Raw genomic sequence first — 20,755 nt, 5'->3', positions numbered from 1 at the left:
TTTAATGAGACTGGGGGCCTTTTGACTCATCCCTCTAATTTACAAAATGTGCGTGTTATTAAAAATTAAAAAATGTAGCCAAAAATTGAAAACAAAATAAAAGGGATCCTTTAAAGTTTAAACCAGCAAGCTCATCCGCCCTTTTAACGTGACGATTGTGTCTTTAAACATTCAAAATTCGGTAAAATATAACCTTCAAAAGAACAAAATTTTCTTCTCTTTACAGAAGCCAATTTTTTTCACCTTGTAATATTTCAGGTCTGGACTATTAAATTCTTATCCACAACGTCTCGGTTCAGGATCATTAGATATTAGACTAAGGGGGTGTTTTGAATTAGACAAAAGTACTTTTAAAATTCTTTTCCGTAAATTGTTTAAAATACTTTTCTATAAATTCAGATAAACTCCTTCATATAGAATCACTTTTAAAATTATAGCTTGATTTCTATCAAAATACCCATAAAACTGGAAGAATTGTTGGCTTCAAGCACGTAACTTTTTTTTTTTTTATCAATTCACTGAAATTCATGCATTATTTCAAGCTCGAATGCTATGTAAATTAAATTAACTGACTTGATATTATTAGCTATTAATTATTAAACAATGAGTATTTAAATCACTAGTTCGGTAATTATATTTTGAATGTATTCATCCGGTCCTTAATGTAAAATATAATGAACTAATTTAAATTGATTAAAGATATTAGTTAAATTAGTCAATATGATATTTTTTTTCTAAAACACCTTAAGCATATTTCTTAATTATCTCATTCTTTTACTTAATTATTGTTGGGAGAATATCAATAGAGTTGATTTAGAAAAAAATTTATGAACATGTAAAATAAATATCATATATAGGACCTAAATCAACTCTCTAATTAGATTATACATTAAGGACCAGAAGAGTAGATCTTTTTTTTTTGGCCAACATCTTGAATTTACATCTGCGTTTAATTTAAAAGTATATAAGTTCGATGTCCAAAAGTATATAATTTTTCTTTGAGTTAATACAAACTTTGATATTTCAAGTTTGTCCTCATTTTGATTTTGGTTTCTTAAGTTTTAAACTATAAGTTTTGGTCTTTTAAATTTCTTTTTATTTAAAACATTGGTTCCTATAATCTTAAAAAAACTCAGATCATTTTATCTCTTGATGGATTAAAACTTATGGTTTGAAACTTGAAAGACCAAAACAAAAATAAAGACAAACTTAAAGAACAAAAAATTATATTAACCTTTTTTCTTTTAATGACATATATTTTCCTATTAGAGGTAATTATGCTCAAGACACTGTCAAGTATTAAATATGTACATTTCTCTCAATAAGATTTAAATATTTATTTGTTATATGATGAAGAACTAGCCCATTCTACGTGATCCAACCGTATTGGGGAAATATATAATTTCATTTGTTCACATTTGTTATATTTTTCCCATATGTGTATTTTGTTGGGAACCCACTGTGGCCTAAGCGGCTAAGCCCAGCTAACGGGCAACAGCAACAAATAACGGATCGCGTAGTTCTTCTTTGTTCCTTGTGAGGCCCAACTCAACCCCAGTACCAAAGAACAGGACAACGACATAAGAGGAATTTGGCAAAACAAGATATTTATTTATTAATGTTTTTACTAAATTTAGACAAAATTTAAATAAATTCAATTATTAAATACTTGGTTGAAAATTTGAACAAAGATATGGTTTTTTGAAATATATTTAAAATTTTTTAATTATAACATATTAATACAAGAACCTTTTATAACTCTATAATTTAATTAAATATATATATATATATACAATCGCAAAATATTTTCAATCAACATATATATTTAAAAGATTATATTACAGGTAAGTTTTAATAAATAAATGATATGAAAAATTTAAATTACTGAAAAATAAAATTTTATATTTATAAAATTAGTTAAATTTTTAATATGATAATTGATTTAATAGCATAACAAAAATATTAGAATTTATATTTTTTAATTTTGAATAAAGATATGTCATATGTAATTAAAAGATAATTATTAAATGATATTTGTGTTAAGAAAGACTATTTTAGTCGAAACAATATCTTAATGTTATGATTTTAACGGTTAATTAATGATTTGCGGATAAAATTGAAAGTTGACTGTCAAAATTAAAAGAAACATTTGTGAAACATGGATTTTTATTTTAAGAAAGATTATGGGATTTTAAAATAAAATTTTTTTTATAATCAGTTGATAAAGGGTCCGTTTGGAACAGTTTATAAGTAGCTTATAAGTAGTTTTTTAATAATAATTTACAAAATACAAGACAAGTATATGATAAGAGTTTTGTCTCGATTTACATGAATCATGTCTATAGGGGATTTTTTTAACTCTCTCAAAGAGGCTGAAAATACGTCGATGTGATATGATATTATGATGTCATCACTCGCTGCCTTTTTTTTAAAAAAAAATTTTGAACCAAGAAAAAGGGAAATTTCAAATAAGACTGTCTGTAGCAGAGTGGACAAACTATCAGCTTCATGACAAGCAGCTGTTACTATGCATTTTAATTAAGGACATGTTTGGGTGTCCCACAAAACCATGATTTGGACGGCAAAACTATGATTCAGATGGGATCTCATCCAAACAGCATCAATTTTAGAAAAATAATTTAAAACCATGTTTTGAGCCAAAACCATAGTTTTGAAGCCCAAAATCATAATTTCAGGAGAAGTAAATCCATTCTGTTTTTGATTCAAATTGGAGAATATGATTATGTCTATCAATAAATCTCAACAATAATATGACTTAACATTCTTCAATTATTTTTTTATAAACATATTTAATCTTATATCTTATAAATATATACACATATTAATTAATTATTAATTATATTATCTTATGTATTATTAATTATGTTAGTAAAAAATACTCCCTCCGCTCCTTATTATAATAGACATTTGATGCTTATGGCATGTTCCCATATATAAGAGACACTTAAAAGTTGTCTCTAGTTTTTTGTATTGATTTCCTATTTTACCCCTATTTATTTTGTCTCCTACTCATACTTTCTCTCCCTTCCACTTCTCTTTCTTTTAATAATTTAATTGTTCTCTCTCATACTCTCTCTCCTTATTAATAGGGGTATTGTTGGAAAAAATATTATACTTTTTACACATTAATTGTCCTCAACTAATTTTAACTGTTTTTTTTGATCAACGTAATTTAGTTATTTGTCTCTTATAATAAGGAACGGATGGAGTATATTATTAACAATTTTATTCTTTCAAATTAAAGTATATCATAAAATCTATCTTTTATGTAATTATCATATTAACTATGAGTATATAAGAAATGTATTGAATCAATTTTTTTTAATGAATCGATCCAATCGCAACTTCAAATATGGAATTCAAAGGTATCAAATAGGAAATGATACTCTGAATCATAGAACTATAATGAAATACAGGATCGTATGTAATTATTATATTAATTTATGTCTTTTTTAATAATTTGTATATATAAAAGGTGTTTCTGATAACAACTATCTAAACATTTTAATTTCACAAATCTATTTTTCACAAATCTATTCTTCAGATACTATTATCTAAATAATGATTTGGTTTCATTCAAACATTCTTGGGATCATTGTCTCTTTTTCTTGTTTTATTTTTTTGGGAACAGTTGGCTAAGCCCGTGATCGCCTTTATTTAGGCGCCGAAAGGGTCGTTCCGTCTTCATACTGGGAATTGGGAAATAGGAGGTACACCTTGATTTTATTACTACTTTTTCGTTCTTTGGATTCCCTGCTTTTTTTACTTTATTATTATTATTATTATTATTATTATTATTATGTGAATTTATTTTTTTTCATTTTTATGTTTCATCCTAATTTAGTAATTTTCGCCGGAGACGTAAAAAATATAATAACTCAAATACAAACGACGGTACTTCAATTTTTCATAAAAATAAGATTAATATAATATTTGGTTATTTAAATTTGTTTTCATTTAAATTTCATTTTTTAAGTTTTAAACTATAGGTTTTTATTTTTCAAGTTTCTTTCCATTGGTTCTTATAGTTTAATTAATGAATAACTAAATCATTTTATTCAAACTTAAAGGTCAAAATAAAGGCAAAATTAAAAGGCTAATCCTAAAAATAAGATTAAAATATAAATTCACATGTTACGGTTACGGCGGCGTTGGCAAAATATAGTCACATGCTATGGGCCTTTTTTGGTGAATGATCTGTCCTCTTTATTTTGCCCTTTTTTAATTTTGATTGAATCATATTTAATAGTAGTATTAGAAATTAATTATTACTGAAATATTTTCACACTTAAAAAATAAATTAATGTCAATATTAATCAATATCAACTCTTAGTGGGCGAACTTTTTTTTTTTTTTGGTCAATCTTAGTAGGCGAACTTAAAAACGTAAAAGAAAGCCAGTTGTACGTTGAAAAAGAAAAAGACAGAAGAAAGCCAAGTCGTACAGTGGTGATCAATAACTCAACAGTGACCCTAATCACACCGGGTCACACACACATACACAGGAAGAGCTCAACAGAGTCAGAACCTGTAGCTGGAAGTCGGAGAAAGTGTGAAGAGACGAGGGAAACATGGCAGCAAAAGAGGCATTGGAGTCCCGGAACCAAGCGCGACTGGCAATTCTGGAACTGGCCAACATGATCAGTGTGCCCATGTCCCTCAATGCCATCGTCCGACTCAACGTTCCCGACGCTATCTGGCAGTCCGGCTCCAACACTCCCCTCTCCGCCTCTGAGATCCTTTCGCGCGTCCTTCCCACCGGCGGCGATGCCGAAAATCTCCAACGAATCCTTCGTATGCTCACCAGTTATGGCGTCTTCGCCGAGCACATCGGCTCTGGCGGCGAGAGAAAATACTCCCTAACCGACGTCGGCAAAACCCTCGCCACCGATGACGAAGGCCTATCCTACGCGGCCTACGTACTCCAGCACCACCAGGCTAGTCATTTTGGAACCAAGTGCATTAATTGACTTTGTTCTGTATCTCAATTTTTTGCATAAATGGATATCGAATTGATAAACAGGACGCGTTGATTCGAGCGTGGCCCTTGGTGCACGAGGCAGTGAAGGACTCAACGGAGGAGCCGTTCGTGAAGGCGAACGGAGAGGCGGCGTACGATTACTATGTGAAAGATCCGGAGATGAACGAATTGATGGTGAAGGCGATGTCGGGGGTATCGGTACCGTTCGTGAAGGCGGTGCTGGAGGGTTACGATGGTTTCGAAGGGGTGGAGAGATTGGTAGACGTGGGTGGGAGTGGAGGGGATTGTCTGAGGATGATCTTACAGAAACATCCGAGCGTGAGGGAAGGGATTAACTTCGATCTGCCTGAAGTGGTGGCGAAAGCACCGGCAATTTCTGGTAAGCCGTGAGATCGGGGAATGGTTATCTCGTAATTTCACCGACTGATTGAAGATCCCGATCGGGAGAATCAGTGATGGCGTGATTCTCTGTTGCTATTGGCTGTTATCTGTGGCTGATTTCATTTCAGGGTCACTCACGTGGGAGGTGACATGTTCAAGTCTATTCCTCAAGGGGATGCCGTCTTCATGAAGGTGCGTGTTCGGTAACTTCGCTCTGATAGTCTTTAAATTTGGTTGGCTACAATGGCCTAATTCCCTAGTAATTCCCATCCTACACCACCGAAAACGACAAAAATGGCTTAATTAATTAGTTAATTGCGAGAGGGATAGCATTTGATTTTTTAAAAAAAATAAGGAAAAAATAAACTGATAGAGGGTTCTAGCCATGAGCCTTTACCAAGTACGTGTGCCATTGGCAGGGGTGGCATTTATATGTTGTCAAGAATTTAATTTTACATTTATGAGATAATTTTTTTAAAATATCTATTTCGTACAGTATGAAGTTATTTAAAATAAATTAAATGAATAGTCCTTAATTTGTTAGTTAGAAATAATTTATACTGTATATGGGATTAGGAAAACTATGTTTTATATTTGACATTGACATTATGGTACCGATGTTTGTCCATCCACATCGGCGTTCCCACCCACCCAACCCCGTCCCATCCTGAATCGAGCATTCCGCTATGGGATTTCGGATAGAAAATCTGGAGCATGCCAGATATTTTAATCCGTGTGTTAATTGATATCCTCCACAACTTTTATTTCTTCAAATTTAATTTCATCGCGCGATAGGAAAATCTCGATAACGACAAAAAAGATATTTTAATTTCTCCTCCGTTCTCATCGATGATATGAAAAATCGTTTGTTTTTTATCGAGTTAAAGTGTAGTGCATTAACCGAGTTCCTGGCAAGCCCACGTGATGGTGTGAGTGAAATGATAAATCAAAATTGAAGTTGTCCGTTATTCAAGATATTGCTGCTAAGAGATATTATCAGTTCGACATGGACTCATTAGGAAGCGCTGAGTTGTCTGCGGATTCGATATTGGACTCTTATCACGCCTGGCGTACGTATTGCTTGGTGCAGGTTTATTTATGTTTTTGACGGATCTTCTCCCAAGAGAGAATCTGTCTTTGGAGAAGACCAGATCTTCCGCATAAGAATGAATCTTGGTCCAGAGTATTTTATATTATCTCTTTCAGAGAGCTTTTTAGTGTTGATTAGAATGGCCAAGACTTCGCAAGATATTTAAACTCGCATGTTTTTGGTCGTATGGAGAGGGATCTAGTTACACTGTTACATATACACATATGCCAGATAAAACAACCAATTAACCAGCTTTAATTTAATTCCTCCCCAGAAGTTATATTAATATTGAGAAAAAAGAGTGGGTGTAATTGGATTGACAGTGGGTACTGACAACGTGGACGGACGAGGAGTGCAAGAGGATACTGGAGAACTGTTACAAGGCTCTGCCGGAGGGAGGAAAAGTGATAGCTTGTGAGCCAGTGCTGCCCGAGGAATCAGATGACAGCCACAGAACTCGAGCATTGCTGGAGGGTGACATTTTTGTGATGACAATCTACAGAGCCAAAGGTAAGCATCGCACCCAGGATCAGTTCAGGCACCTCGGCCTCTCTGCTGGTTTCTCTCGTTTCCGTGTCCTCCATTTTGACTACTTCTATGCCCTCCTTGAATTCCAAAAGTGAACATTTGTACCCACTTCTTCTTACCCTTCATTTACTGTTTTGACCTTTGTTTATGATCCACATTCCAGACCTGGTTATGCGCACAGTATTGTTAGCTAATTCCACGTCTTCATTTTGAATGATTTCAAGCCTTCTAAATTTACCATATCACCATGGATCACACTAAGAAATGAAAAGCATTTCGAATTGAACTGATGGTTGTCACGTTATCTACTTATGGGCGATTTTATATCACGGGGTCTTGTGTGTGTAATACACCTATGCATGCATTTTATATTATTATATATACTCACTTCTGTCATAAATCGTAGAATTTTAACTACAAGTTGCGTTGTACACAAACCATTGAAAGTTACGTGCTTAAACGTTGTTAAATACTATCTGATCTTCAATATAATGACTAGTCTTTTTAATATAAGAATTAGTTTGATATTCAATTTGGTCCTGAACATAAGATTTCAAGTAATTTTATTTTTTATATTTATCTTTTTTTTAAGTAATCTTTGTAGTAGTTGTACATATTCAGGATTTCATCAAATAGTAGTTTTAATTAATACACATGATTAGTAAATGTTTTTTTTAGAAAAAATAATTTCTATTTATTATAAATAATTAGCTCAATAAACTTTTTTAATATATTTAAATCAGTCAACTAATTCTTGTATTAGATATCAGAGTTGGTTTATAACTTGTATCATTAGCACGGATGCCCTTTGTTATTTCATGAAGGTTGAGTATAAAAACTCTAAACAGACCATCTGATGAGATTTCAAGGTTCAGGATTGAGTTGAATATCATGCAATAGCATATCTTATCTGTGTTTTTGCAGTCCCTAATTCAAATAGTTCAAACAAGCATAAAACTTTATTACATTAGTTTCAAGTCAGCCAAACACAAACAATTTAAAACAAATGAATATTGAGTTTCATGCTCAATCATGTACATAATAATTATACAACACATTTTCTAGTAACTACATTTCACCAGCGGAAGACGGATGTTTTTGCGTTTGTTATTAAGAGGGTTTTAAGTTAATAAATAAAATTTGTTTCTATTTCTTGCGCCAATATATATATGGCAACTGGAAAGCGTTTTTTTTTTTTTAATTAATGTGATGGATTAGAATTTGGATAGAGCAAAAGCGAATGATTAAACAAGCCACGTTAATGCGTCCAATTGAAGGATTAGGGTTGGATTTGAACACTGTTCACTTCAGAATCTGGATCTTCTTTCCTGATTTAAATTTTAAAATCCAAATCTGTGCAGTGACTTTGGTACTGTGTCAAAATGAAAACCACTCACACAACACAAGAAATATTATCTCCCGTTCTAATTATAAAATTTCGTTTGTAGGGTTTTATAATTAGAACCGGAAGTAATATGTTAATTTAAAAAAAAAAAACAACAAAGCACATGCAATAAAATATAAGCCTGGCTTTCAGCCAATAAACGTGAACCTCGCGGTTGAAAATCGACGACTGCTTAAGCGTGAACCTGCGTGTGCGTGATATGGGTAAATGACCGGAAGGAGTATAAATGCAATTAAAAAAGTTATTGCGGCAGTTAAAACGTTGTCATGACTTATTATGCAATTTTTATTTCATGTTTTGCGGAGTGAATTGTCGATTATGAATTTATGATGTGGTACTTAACAAAAAAAAAAAGAACAGAATTATCATTGCGCGGATTTATAAAACTAAAGCAAATATTAGATGATACTGTTGTGCCTTTCTAATAACCACTTAGGGGGCACCTAGCCCAACAAATAGTGCATGAGCTGTGTGGACTTTGCGGTATCAAGCAACCAGGACTCCTTCTCGCAAAGAAACTAGTTTCAATACTCATCATTTTAATAAGTACTTTAAACTTATCAGATTGTGACATTCTATATCTTATTTGAATGATTCAGATTTAAAATATTCAATTAATTATTTTTAAATAGGGAAAATTATTTTTTGAAAAACATGATAGTTACGAGATAATCTTTATTTTAGAATCTATACATATTAAAATAATTATTCTAAAAAAATTAGAAAAAAAATCAAATTCAAACCATTCAAATGAAATATAAACAATCAAAATCTAATGAGTTTAAACTTTAAAGTGAAATTACTTTTGTCCCGCGAGCAGGATCAGTTATCGTCCTTTCCGCAGGTTAGTGTTCTCCCTGCTTTCTTATCTTACTCTTTATCCTCTTATGCTTCTTTTGTTTGCCAACCAAACTCAATGACATTTCTTGTGATAAAATTTTATTACGGGACTTTCGTTAATAAAACATATTACTGCACATCAAAGTGGCGTACAGATGAAAGCAAATGACTTAATTAACTCAAAAAAACAAAGAAATTAGCGTCTGGCCCATCAATTAAACTGCTTTCAGATTCCTTTGATTCCACACGAGTTTTACATAGAGGCCATACCTTTTCTGCTCGAAAAGAGAGAAAACGTCATGTGAAAAGTATATAATTACAATAAAAATAATAAGATATGAAAACGATATGCCTTTAAAAAAGCAATTCAAGAGTATATACTCTTTTAACCTAGGCTTCTAATGACCTTGGCGCACACAACAGTCACACTAACCAAAATGCTCTTTCTGTTTTACTCGTTACCTAATAACTAAATGTTGGTGTTGGGAAGGGGTCTTTTATATGAGCCTTCTCTTTTATATTCTTTGCATAGTTTGTAATTCTCCCTTTCTCATCCTTTTTTATTTTCTTCGTGTTCATTCTCTCTGCAACCTTATTTTCTCTTATTTGTGTTCATTTTTCTTCGTCATGACTAAATCTAGCCAACATGGTCGGTCGATGGACGGAAGTTGCTGAATTTCTATTATGGCAACATCAATACGAGGAATTGGTTCAAAGAAGAAGGCTTCAGAAGGTTGAAGCTATGGGCATCAAGGTAAGGTTTTTGATCTCTTTTTTTGATCTTTCATCGACTTTTAGTTTACATTAAGCTCACCTTGGGTGTATGATAAGTTTAATCTAGTACTCCTCCAGTCCTTAATATAAGACCCATTTAACTAATTTGATTAGATTAAGGAAGTTAGGTAAGTTAGTTAATTATAAGAAATATGACACGTTTTTCCTAAAATACCATAATCATATTCCTTAATACCTCATCTTTCTCTTCTACTTGATTATGATTGAAAGGGTATCCATAGGGGTAATTTAGAGATAATTGATAAATATGAGAAATAGGTCTTATATTTAGGACCAAAACTAACTCACCAATTGGGTCCTATATTAAGGACCGGAGGAGTAATTGAATTCTTGACTTATCCCTAGAGAAACTCATGACTTGTTATCACCTCTATCAGAGAAACCCGGCCCGTACGTGCTCTAATGCCAAGTGATGTGGAACAAAATAAAAATGCATGACCTATTAAAAGAGTCTTGGTTCTAATGAGTTGTCTTGACGTTTCGTGTTTGTCATTGAGGAAAAAAAACAAGAAAACTTTTATTGATTGCCTCACTATATGAAAAACTATGGATAAATTAGTTAAATTTATTCCACTAAACAATTTGATAGGGAAGAATAAAATGAAAAGATACAACATGTTGGGGAAACCTATACTCTGATACCAAATGATATTCTTGCTCTCATGGATGTGGTAAGAGCTAATTCAAATGCTTCAAATCCATTATCGAAGAGGAACTGCTTTTGTTGTTGTTTCAGTGTCTAAATTAAATGGGTTGGAACATTTTAGTAAGACTATTCCAACCTTCAAGGCTTTAGTTTTTGTCTTATTTCAATATTGTTTACTTTCTTCTTATTCTTTATTTGCAGGAACCTAGCTTCAATGTGCTTATCATCCTCTGGGATGGTTATATAATGACTCTGAAAGCACCCCGTCAAAATGAACCGGAACCGAATGAGGAGAGAATACAATGAAAAAAGATAAAACCGTTGAGACTTTACTTGCCACACCTCACAGACTTGAAAACTATATCACTCATGAAAACAGAAAAAATCCTCTCAACGAATATCCAGTTTGTTTTGCGCCTTAATTTGGCTTTCCTTTTCTATGGTATGCATCAATATAATACGTATACCTTCCTCTCGTAGCTCCTCTCACCACACTCACAACATTAATATTGACAAGTGTCTAGTTGTGTTTATGCATATAATATTCACACGTATAATGAGCATTTTATAGGTAGATAGATAGTACTCCTTTTTCTTGACAAAATTATTTCATTAATAAAGTTTTCGTAGATATTTCATTAAATCGTGTAGATTTTATTCCTCATATGATAACGAGACCCTTAAAAATTGAGGGTAGTTGAATGTCAAGTAAGCACTAATTTAGTTTTCTATTATTAGAATTTCTGAAAGATCAATAACATTATAATATTAATAATTTCTATTATTAAGAATAAAAAATAAAATTTAAAATTATCTTGATAAAACCGCTTGGGCAGTAAATTAGGTATGAAATACATTAGTACATATATAGAAAAGCGAACAATATTGTTATTAGAAAAAGTTAAAAAAATTCCGGATTGGCTTGCATAAAATATTATGTTTAAAAATTCTGAAGTCGGCTTTCGTGAAAATATTATTTGCCATTTATCGGTAGCTGAAGACTTAATGTCGGCCGTTAATAAGATAATACTCCTCCGGTCCTTAATATAAGACCTATTTAACTAATTTGATTAGATTAAGGAAGTTAGGTAAGTTGGTTAATTATAAGAAAAGTGACACATTTTTCCTAAAACACCATAATCATCTTTCTTAATACCTCATCTCACTCTTCTATTTGATTATGGTTGAGGGAGTATCTATAAGGGTAATTTAGAGAAAATTGATAAATATGAGAAATAGGTCTTATATTTAGAACTAAACCCAACTCAACAATTGGGTCCTATATTAAGGACCAGGAGTAATATTATTGCAACCATTTTTTTTTTTTGGGTTGGGATTTGTTCCATGTTTTGGACGGAGATGGATCCATTTCCCTCATTTTGCAACACGCCTTCTTTCCGTTATAATTCCATACAAGTTCGATTTTTCTCTTCCTTTGACAACTTGGTTTTGTTCGAGCGACCGGCCAAAATCATTACGAGGTTCATTATTTTACTGTAAAGCGTCAACTCTTTTCAGTTTTTTCAACCCCTCAAAACTAAGCCATTGCCCATTTGGGAACAGGCTGTATCATTCTGTTGCTTGGCAAAATGGCAGAGCTCTTCACTCTGTCATGTGCCTTAATCGGCCTCGTAGTTTGCAGTCGCACCATCTTGTTATCCTCTCCTGTCTCGATGCAACTGAAGGGATTTCAGAGCGTTGAGACCTATAAATTCTTGGCCAACCAGCGCGCGACGCGTCAGCCTACAGGTACTGTGCTGTTTCCTTCGGGTTTGCTTCCTCTTAATACTTCACTTCTACTTCATGCCTATCAATATATATATGTCCCCAACAATGTAACGCCAATGGTTGAAGCAACAATTTAATAACGGATACCCGCTAGCTTACGCTTCACTTTGTTTCTCTCGCTAATTGACGTTATTCACTCTCCCTCCCTCTTCTCCCTCTTGTTGGTAATGGTGGTTGAGGACATGAAAAGTAGTGGGGAAGGTGGTGGTGATGGTGAATGTAGCCATGCTTATTTTGAATTAGTGGGAGTGACTGGAGAAGAACCGAATATGACCCATAGCAGATCAACACAGAGAGTTAGAGGGGGCAAAATGTCTAGGCTGCACCAAAATGGGTCATCTAAATCAGTGAAGAGAATTGGCTTCAAATTCTCCCATTTAAAGGCCTTCCAGGTTCCTTTGATTCTATTTCCTATTTCCATAATATCTTTTTTAGTTTTCTTCTCTTTAATTGTTTTGCTTGATTGTTTAACTTCAGGACATAATGGGAAGGAATCAACTGTTCATTGCATTGTCTGTGTCTTAAATAGGATGATCTTCTGCATTGAGTTCACCTTGTGCATTATATATTTTCTCTGGGAACTGATGATCATAATGATACCGCGCCTGATATGATGTAGTTGTGATGAGTGGAAACTAGATGCTTTTTTGTGATCAGAGAAGATGGAAAAGCAACTGAGCTGGAGCGATTAAACACACAATACAGTGACATTTCTTGCGTATTTAAAATAATACAATTTTGACAGTAATTGGAGATGTTTAGGGAATGTGGCACTATTTAAAATCAAGAACTTGGTACAGACTACATCAAATCCAGGTTACAGGGGATGATTCTGACCACAATTTTTTGCATTGGTAATGAGCTGGTAAAATATGGCTTAAGTGCATCTCAAATTTATTATTTGGTGGCTTTCTATGTCATGGGCTAACATAGTCATGTATTATTAAAACCAGCTGCTATAGCATGATAACTTCTTTATGGAAAAGCTATGCTGATATTCACAAGGTCTTTAATGACAGCTGCATGTGGAAATCCTTTGAAAGGGTATTTGGGGTTGCAAAGGAAAAATAAGGCTGCTTCAGTTATTATTCATTAATTAATGCTGATTCTTATATAACAGGTGCCGAAGGGGTGGGACAAGCTGTTCATTTCTGTTATCTCTGCAGAAAGTGGCAAAACAATTGCAAAATCAAGCAGAGTACAAGTGCGCAATGGAGGCTGCCAATGGGCGGATTCTATTTCAGAATCCATATGGGTTTCAAAAAATAGTTCTTCCAAGGAGATAGAGGATTGTGTCCTCAAGCTGGTTGTTGCCACGGTACTGCCACTATTGCTGCTATTGTTTTGTTATGTACTTCAAACCTACTTAGAATCCATGCTTTGCATGGGATTTTGTACTTTTTAGGTGATTTCTCTATCTGGTAAAATCTGTTCTAAGAATTTCTTTGATTTTCTAAAAGAGGAACATGTGATTCATAATTTCCCAACAGGGATCACCAAGATCTGGCATCCTTGGAGAAGCTACAGTAAGTGTGACCAATTACATGAGTTCAAGTGCTGCTGTTCCTCTTTCAATCCCACTCAATAAGTGCAACCATGGGACAGTTTTGCATGTGAGTCAGATAACTTAGGCCTTTGGAATTTACTTTTTATTTTACATTGTACTGGTTTCAGAAAAAGAAAAGCATCCCTTTCTTGATTTTCTGGTCAGTCATGTTGTGAGATTGGATGACTGGCTCATTTTTTATTCTGTGCAAAGCACAGGACGCATATTCTAGTTACTATCAATAATCATACATGCTTAGAAGAGTATATGAAGTCAAAACCTGGGTCCTTTTTACCTAAGTTAGTACCACACATTGATATCACTGAACTTGGGTTGGGTAATTGTTCTTTTGGGACAATTGAAGTTGGTAACTAAGTGGTTCTACATTTTACAGGTGAGTGTCCAGTGTCTCACACCAAGAGGACAATTAAGGTATCTATTTAAGGATTGTATTTCCTGTCATCTTAGACTATCATTCTTGAGAGTATTGATCTCTTGTACATTTTCAGGGTTCAAGAATCAAGAGAGAGATACCAAACAAAGGCTCTGAATGCGGACAATCATGATGCAACTATTGAGTCTAATGGATCTAATCATTCATATGTACAGAATGTTGGATCTCACTCCAGTGGAGATTTAGTCTCTGCCTCTGCTCCTCCAGAAGTTGAGAGTAGGGTAAGATCACAAAATTTCTAGTTCAGTGGTAACCTCAGATTAATATACTTTCATGGCTTGTATGGAGCTGCAAATGAAATTTGATCCTAATGAGTCTTAAGGCCATTCGTTTTTTTAAGAGTCTAATTCAGCAAGGGTTCCTATCTGCCATGAGTTATGACACAATTTGTTTTTGTTTAGTCTAAATCGTTATACTGGTGACATGTTTTCCCTTGACTATAGGCAACAAGTTACTCTGGACCTGGTTCACATGGCACTTATAACTCAGCCGAGGGGTCGATAGGAAGGGGAGGCATCTCTCAAAATAACTCTTTGAGAGATGATGGACCCAGCCGAATTGGAAAACCTGATTCAGTCAGTTTCCAGAACAAGTCATCTCTCTGCTATGCTCCTTTTTATGATTCTTCTCAATCGAATTCTTCATCATTCAATTCCCAGACTACAGGCCCAGGGAATTTGTATTGTTTGCAAGAGTTTGGTACTTCAACTTCTGGCGTAACCAATTCTTCTAAGATCCGTGTTGATGCTGCAGAAGACATAGTTGAGGAACTTCGGGCAGAAGCTATGATGTGGGAGATGAATGCTCGGAAACTGATGGTTGATTTGGACATGTTGAGGACAGAATTCTCAGAACAGTCTAAAAATCTGGCAGATTTAAGAGTGGAGCTTTCAGATTCATGTGTGGAACGTGAGACATTGAGAAGAGAGGTTCAACAATTGAAGCAGTCATTGGAGGACCAGATGGCAAAACAGAAAGCATTGGAGGATTCATCATCTCAAGGTGAATTTACTCCAGAAGTAGAGAAGGCTCTTAAAGATGAGTTGAAGTTTCAGAAAGAATCCTATACCAACTTGTGTTTGGAATTGAAGAGGAACCAGGAAGCGAATCTTGAGCTTGTTTCTATTCTCCATGAGCTTGAAGAGACCATAGAACAGCAGAAAATTGAGATAGATAGTCTTTCAGCTTTGGAGAACAAAAGGCTTGACGTTGAAAGTGCAGAGAATACTATCAACAAAAACCTTGTGGATCTTGAAATACAATATGAAAGCAAATTATCTGCAAAAGAGGGGGAGATTTTAAATTTGAAAGCAAAGTTGTCTGAGTCCGTCAAAGAAAGGTGTAACACAGAGATTGTGTCTCGAAATGGAGGTGATGTGGATCTGATGAGTGAAATTGAAGTTTTGAGAGGAAAAGTTCAAGAGCTAGAGATGGAATGCAATGAGTTGGCAGATGAAAATCTTGAGCTTTTATTCGAGCTTAAGAAAGTGAAGAACAATTCAAGAAGGGGAGCATGTGTGGATTTGCCGCCAGATATCTCAGATGCATTCCAAGCACTCCATTTAGAAGACATGCTTGAAGCAGGGGTCATAGGCGAGGTTAAAAATGATGATCAGATTTCAATTCAAGAGCTCCAGAGTTCAAAAGTTGCTCTTGAAATCAGAATAGCAGAACTGAATAATGAGGTGACTGATAAAACATCTCAGATGGCAGATCTTGAGGCTAATTTGTTATCTAAGGAAAAGGAGATCAGGGTTCTGCAGAATCGACAGAGTGAATTGGAAGCAAAGGTATGCGAGTTTCAGGAAGAAAAAAATCAACTAGAGGAGCATATGGAGGTCATGTTGAAAGAAAGAGATATTAACACTAAATGCTTGAATGACTTGCAAAATGACTTGGGAATTCTTAGCAGGAGCATGGACTCCCATGTTTCTGCCAATGAAATTCTCAGAAGAAAATCGTTGGAGCTTGAAAATGGAAAACATGAACTGGAGCGTCACATGTCAGACCTGGAAAAGGAAAAAGGACAATTGGCAATGCAAATGTCTGTTTTAGAAGCTCAACTAATGTATTTGACAAATGAGAGAGATTCTAGTCTATCAGAATTAGAGAACTCCAGATCTCACGCCAAAATGCTTCAAGAGGAGATTATGAAGATAAAGTCTGAGGTGGATTCTTCAATAGAAGATTTGAAACAGAACTTAAAGGTGACACAGTGTCAGTTGTCAGAATCTCAACAAAAATGTGAATATCTAAGAAGAGCAAATCTGCAGTTACAAACTACTATTGAGAATCTCGCTAAAGAATGTGATTCTCTTCAGAAATTAAATGGAGATTTAGGAAAGCAAAAGCAGGAATTGCAAGTGCATTGCTCAATCCTCGTAGATAGGTTGGGAGAATCAGACCAAAAATTTACAGATTGCTCTGAAAGAGTGGAGCTCTTGGAAAATAAATTTGCTTTTGTGCTGGAAGAGAATGCCTCAAAGGAGAAGAGTCTAATTTCGGAATTAGATGTTCTTGCTGATGAAAATATCAGACAGGACGAGCGTGGTGGAAGCTTGATGAATCAGATTCTCATGGAGAAGACAGCAGAAATTGAGAGCCTTCAACAAAAAATTGAGCATCTTTGTATGGAACTTTCAGCTACTCGTAACGAAAATGAAAGGATAGCTTCCAATGCTACCCTTGAAATTTCTGCATTAACTGCTGATAAAGCCAAACTGCAATATGCCTTTGAAGAAGTTCAATCTGATGTAATTTCAACTAAGAATGAGATGAATATTATGCAAACAGATTATGAACGAAAGCTGCAGGACCTCACAACCCAGTTTTCTGCTTTCAAAAGTGACCAGGAAATTTGGATGGCTGACCATGAAAAGTTGTTGAAGCAGGTGGACGATTACAAATCTAGAGAACTAACAGTCAATAGCACTCTGAAATCCCTTGAATTAAAGCTTAACGTCACTGAATATGAAAGGCAACAGCTTATGGAGGAGTCTGAGAATTTGAAGATTCAACTGCATCAGATAGAAAGATTTGAGAATGAAAATATGGCTCTTAGAAATGAGCTCAACTCAACCAATTCTGAGAAAGAAACACTGGGAGCATCTTTATGCTTCATTTCTGAATCATGTGAGAATCTGAAGGCAGAGAAAAAATCACTTGTGGAAAAGATTTTAACCTTGGAGAATGCTGTGTCTGAATTGGAAGACTGCAGAAGGAGTAGAGTATCCTTAGAAGAAAAGCTTATGCGGATGGAGAGTGATTTGAAGGAAAAGGAAACAATATCTGCTCAGGAAGCTGAGAAGAAAAATGAGCTCAGTCACATCAAAAGAATAAACAGGCATTATCAACAAACAATACGATTACTAGACAAGGAAAAGGATGAGTTCAAGACAAAAGCCGAAGCCCTTGAAGAAGAAATGAAACTAATAAAGGAACAAAAGCAAAATCTGAAGTCTGAGATTAATGGGAAGACATTACGTGCTCATGAAGCTCTGGAGGTATCAAAACTTAATATTCCTTTTGCTCATCTTTGCATGTTACGTTTGGTGTCATTTTTTTTTTTTCAAATTTTGCAGAATTCTGTTGTGCAGAATCCTGGTCAACATCGTGGGAATAGGACAAAGTCATTCTTCAGAAATGATAGAGAAAAGGTGCAGGATGAACGGGACATTTCCACTGGCAAGCATCAGAGCGAGGTTATTCATTCAATTAGAGTATTACTTTATTGCATTTTGTACTAGAAATTGGAGAGAAAGAAACACAAAATGGAGAAGTCGTAAGTTCATTCTCAAGAGTCTGTTTACAACCTTCCACACTACATAGAAGATTCATTATAGTTGCTGGGTCTTACTTATTGGGCCTCAGACTTTTATATTACTCTACCATTCTGCCTCGGCATTAAATATTATGACTTGTATTTCTAATTTCTTAGATGTGGCTTTATATGGCAATCTCTCTTAACTGCAATTATGCTGAAAATTTCGCTGTAGTTCTTAATGCTTATGTTCCTGGAGACGTTTTCTTTTGACAGGTGGAAAATGAATTTGGACTTCTTGATGGGAGTGCTCATGCTGTTGAAGCTGATTCATTGTCAAATATTGAGTTACATGAGACTGAACTAATAAAAGCTGAAGGAGCAAATAACATGATTGAAGATCAATCAAACTGGTTAGAGAAACTGGCTGTTCCTTAAAAACGAATTAATAGAACTTTTGATGTGTGTATAGCCCATTGCACAAATACTTTTAAGGACTTCCATTTTTCTCTTTTAAAAAAGAACTGTTCAGAAAGGATAGGCTGATGTCCTGAGAGGACACATGTTTTTATACCATTGGTTATGTCTGTGCACAGATTTTGACAACCTTGTGATTTTTCTCAACATCAGTCAATATCTTGCGACACTTGCTGATTTGCACGTGCTATTATTCCACAGGGGTCAATCCCAAGGCCGGAATCACAAGGAAGCCCCAATGGCAGACGGTGACATAGTGACAAAAGAAAGATTTGAACGAACAAAATCAGTGCTAGAGGCTGAGTTGAGAGACCTTCAGGAGCGTTACTTCCATATGAGCCTAAAATTTGCTGAGGTAGAAGCTCAACGTGAGGAACTTGTAATGAAACTGAAGGTAGCTAAGAACCAAAAGGATGTGACCCTTTAATTAACTTCAATTGTCAGCTTTCTTGATTCAAATGTCTGAGTTCCTTATCTGCGAAAGGATAGTGTGTGTCTTTTTTGGGAATGAATCATTGATTGGGATCATAACAAAACAATAAAGGTCGTAGCATATATCAGTTTTCTGTTACTCGAGGGGGAATAACACTAGAAGTGACTGTTAATATTTAGTTTGACTGTCATTTCATGAATGTTACTGTCATATATTGGCTCCAAATGCTGCTATTATTTAATACAGAAAAAGGGGGCATTACTAATTATTTTGTATTATAGTGCCTAACGATGATCCCACTAGCTAGGAGAGCAGGAGAGAGGGCGACAGCATGATAGCTTTGAGGTGCTTGCATAGGTCGGCACTGTCCTGAACCGCTTTTAAACAATTTGCATAACTAATAACTCATTTTTTTTGCCTAACAGAAGATATTTGGTATTCTAAATTTCTAACATAAGGCAAGGGAGCAAAAATTTGAAAGGTTAAACTCAACAAAGATGTCCAAAATCAAATTAAAGTCTGTACTCGATACTTTATTACTCCCTCCGTTCTTTATTATAAGAGACGAATAACCGAATTACGTCGATAAAAAAAACAGTTAAAATTAGTTAAGAATAATTAATATGTTAAAAGTATAATTTTTTTCCCAAAAATGCCCTCATTAATAAGGAGAGAGAATATGATAGAGAACAATAGTAAATTTTTAAAAGAAAGAGAAATGGGAAGAAGAGAGAGTGTGAGTTGGAGACAATAAATATGGGTAAAATAGGAAATCAACACAAAAAAGTAGAGACAACTTTTAAGTGTCTCTTATATATAGGAACATGCCATAAGTATCAAATGTCTCTTATAATAAGGAATGGAGGGAGTATTATATATGGTCAATAAGGTAATAAAATTAATACACATAACACTAGTTTGAAAATGATTTTCATATCAAGAATATCAGAAGCTGTCAACATGCAAATCAACCAGAAAAAATATAAAATAAAAGAAGGAACCTTAGTTAAAATATTATGAACCTGAATAGATTAGTGGTCCTGACATATGGTATAAATGCCTGCTTTAACTTCTCGACATTAGAACCAGTGCTTACTAATACTAACTGCCCTTTCTTGAAAAATTTAAAAAAAGGCAAAAAAGTAAACAAAACAAAAGGAAAGTCAAATTAAGAGCAAACGAGGTGGAAGTACCATACTGTTTAATTCGGCATCAAATAATATTCTTGCGGAGCTTCGTCGTTTACCACTTATAATGCACATCACTAGCTGGCGCGTGCCCTCGACCAATTCTTTTGTTTTCTTTACTTTCGAAATTAAACCAAAAAAAAAATGCTTAGCTCATAAAGGCTGTTACTTCTCTTGCACCATATAATTGGCTCCTCTTATCTCACCTGCTCTTCAATTGCCACACTTCATCTTTCACTTTCCTGTTGTCATCCTGACCAATGCAAGTGACCAATTAGGGAAGTCCAGAAAATTAAGTACTGGATCAGCTGTTGATTTATTATTGATCCTCAGTCCCATCATTTGAGAGGCTATTTTAAATATTTAACTCTCGGATTAATTATTTAAAACTGGTCTCAAAACACTCTCGAGAGAGTATAACTTC

The 20,755-nt window shown here is 34.5% G+C and overlaps 2 protein-coding genes and 1 long non-coding RNA gene across 3 annotated transcripts; all 3 read left to right on the top strand.

Annotated features, from left to right (window-relative positions):
- The first annotated feature begins 4,410 nt into the window (after window positions 1–4,410).
- On the top strand, window positions 4,411–7,242 carry LOC114733805 (flavone 3'-O-methyltransferase 1-like). Its single transcript, XM_028921305.1, has 4 exons — window positions 4,411–4,957; window positions 5,044–5,387; window positions 5,511–5,574; window positions 6,796–7,242. Exons 1-4 carry the CDS (start codon window positions 4,592–4,594, stop codon window positions 7,093–7,095), a joined length of 1,074 nt encoding a protein of 357 aa, XP_028777138.1. The 5' UTR covers window positions 4,411–4,591; the 3' UTR covers window positions 7,096–7,242.
- Window positions 7,243–13,970: 6,728 nt separating this feature from the next.
- On the top strand, window positions 13,971–14,648 carry LOC114733806 (uncharacterized). The gene is made up of 3 exons (XR_003739102.1): window positions 13,971–14,087; window positions 14,415–14,452; window positions 14,530–14,648. It is a non-coding gene; the product is annotated as an uncharacterized LOC114733806 (long non-coding RNA).
- A 338-nt stretch (window positions 14,649–14,986) lies between these two features.
- Window positions 14,987–19,369, top strand: LOC114733832 (myosin heavy chain, fast skeletal muscle-like). Its single transcript, XM_028921333.1, has 5 exons — window positions 14,987–15,066; window positions 15,228–17,977; window positions 18,056–18,175; window positions 18,511–18,647; window positions 18,913–19,369. The coding sequence occupies exons 1-5, from the start codon at window positions 15,015–15,017 to the stop codon at window positions 19,136–19,138; spliced, it is 3,285 nt and encodes a 1,094-aa protein (XP_028777166.1). The 5' UTR covers window positions 14,987–15,014; the 3' UTR covers window positions 19,139–19,369.
- Window positions 19,370–20,755: the final 1,386 nt, after the last annotated feature.

Source organism: Neltuma alba, unplaced genomic scaffold, assembly GCF_004799145.2.
Source record: "Neltuma alba isolate B1F8T4 unplaced genomic scaffold, ASM479914v2 tig00013032_pilon, whole genome shotgun sequence".
NCBI lineage: Eukaryota > Viridiplantae > Streptophyta > Magnoliopsida > Fabales > Fabaceae > Neltuma > Neltuma alba.
This window is presented reverse-complemented; position numbering and strand designations above follow the sequence as displayed.

Bases quoted from the DNA above. Each gene is read 5' to 3' on its own strand.
- LOC114733805 (XM_028921305.1), top strand. From the start codon at position 4,592: ATGGCAGCAAAAGAGGCATTGGAGTCCCGGAACCAAGCGCGACTGGCA. The intron at 4,958-5,043 runs GCTAGTCATTTT...ATTGATAAACAG, and splicing joins ACGTACTCCAGCACCACCAG to GACGCGTTGATTCGAGCGTG. The intron at 5,575-6,795 runs GTGCGTGTTCGG...TTGGATTGACAG, and splicing joins GGGATGCCGTCTTCATGAAG to TGGGTACTGACAACGTGGAC.
- LOC114733832 (XM_028921333.1), top strand. From the start codon at position 15,015: ATGATGGACCCAGCCGAATTGGAAAACCTGATTCAGTCAGTTTCCAGA. The intron at 17,978-18,055 runs GTATCAAAACTT...CAAATTTTGCAG, and splicing joins GTGCTCATGAAGCTCTGGAG to AATTCTGTTGTGCAGAATCC. The intron at 18,176-18,510 runs GTTATTCATTCA...TTCTTTTGACAG, and splicing joins CTGGCAAGCATCAGAGCGAG to GTGGAAAATGAATTTGGACT.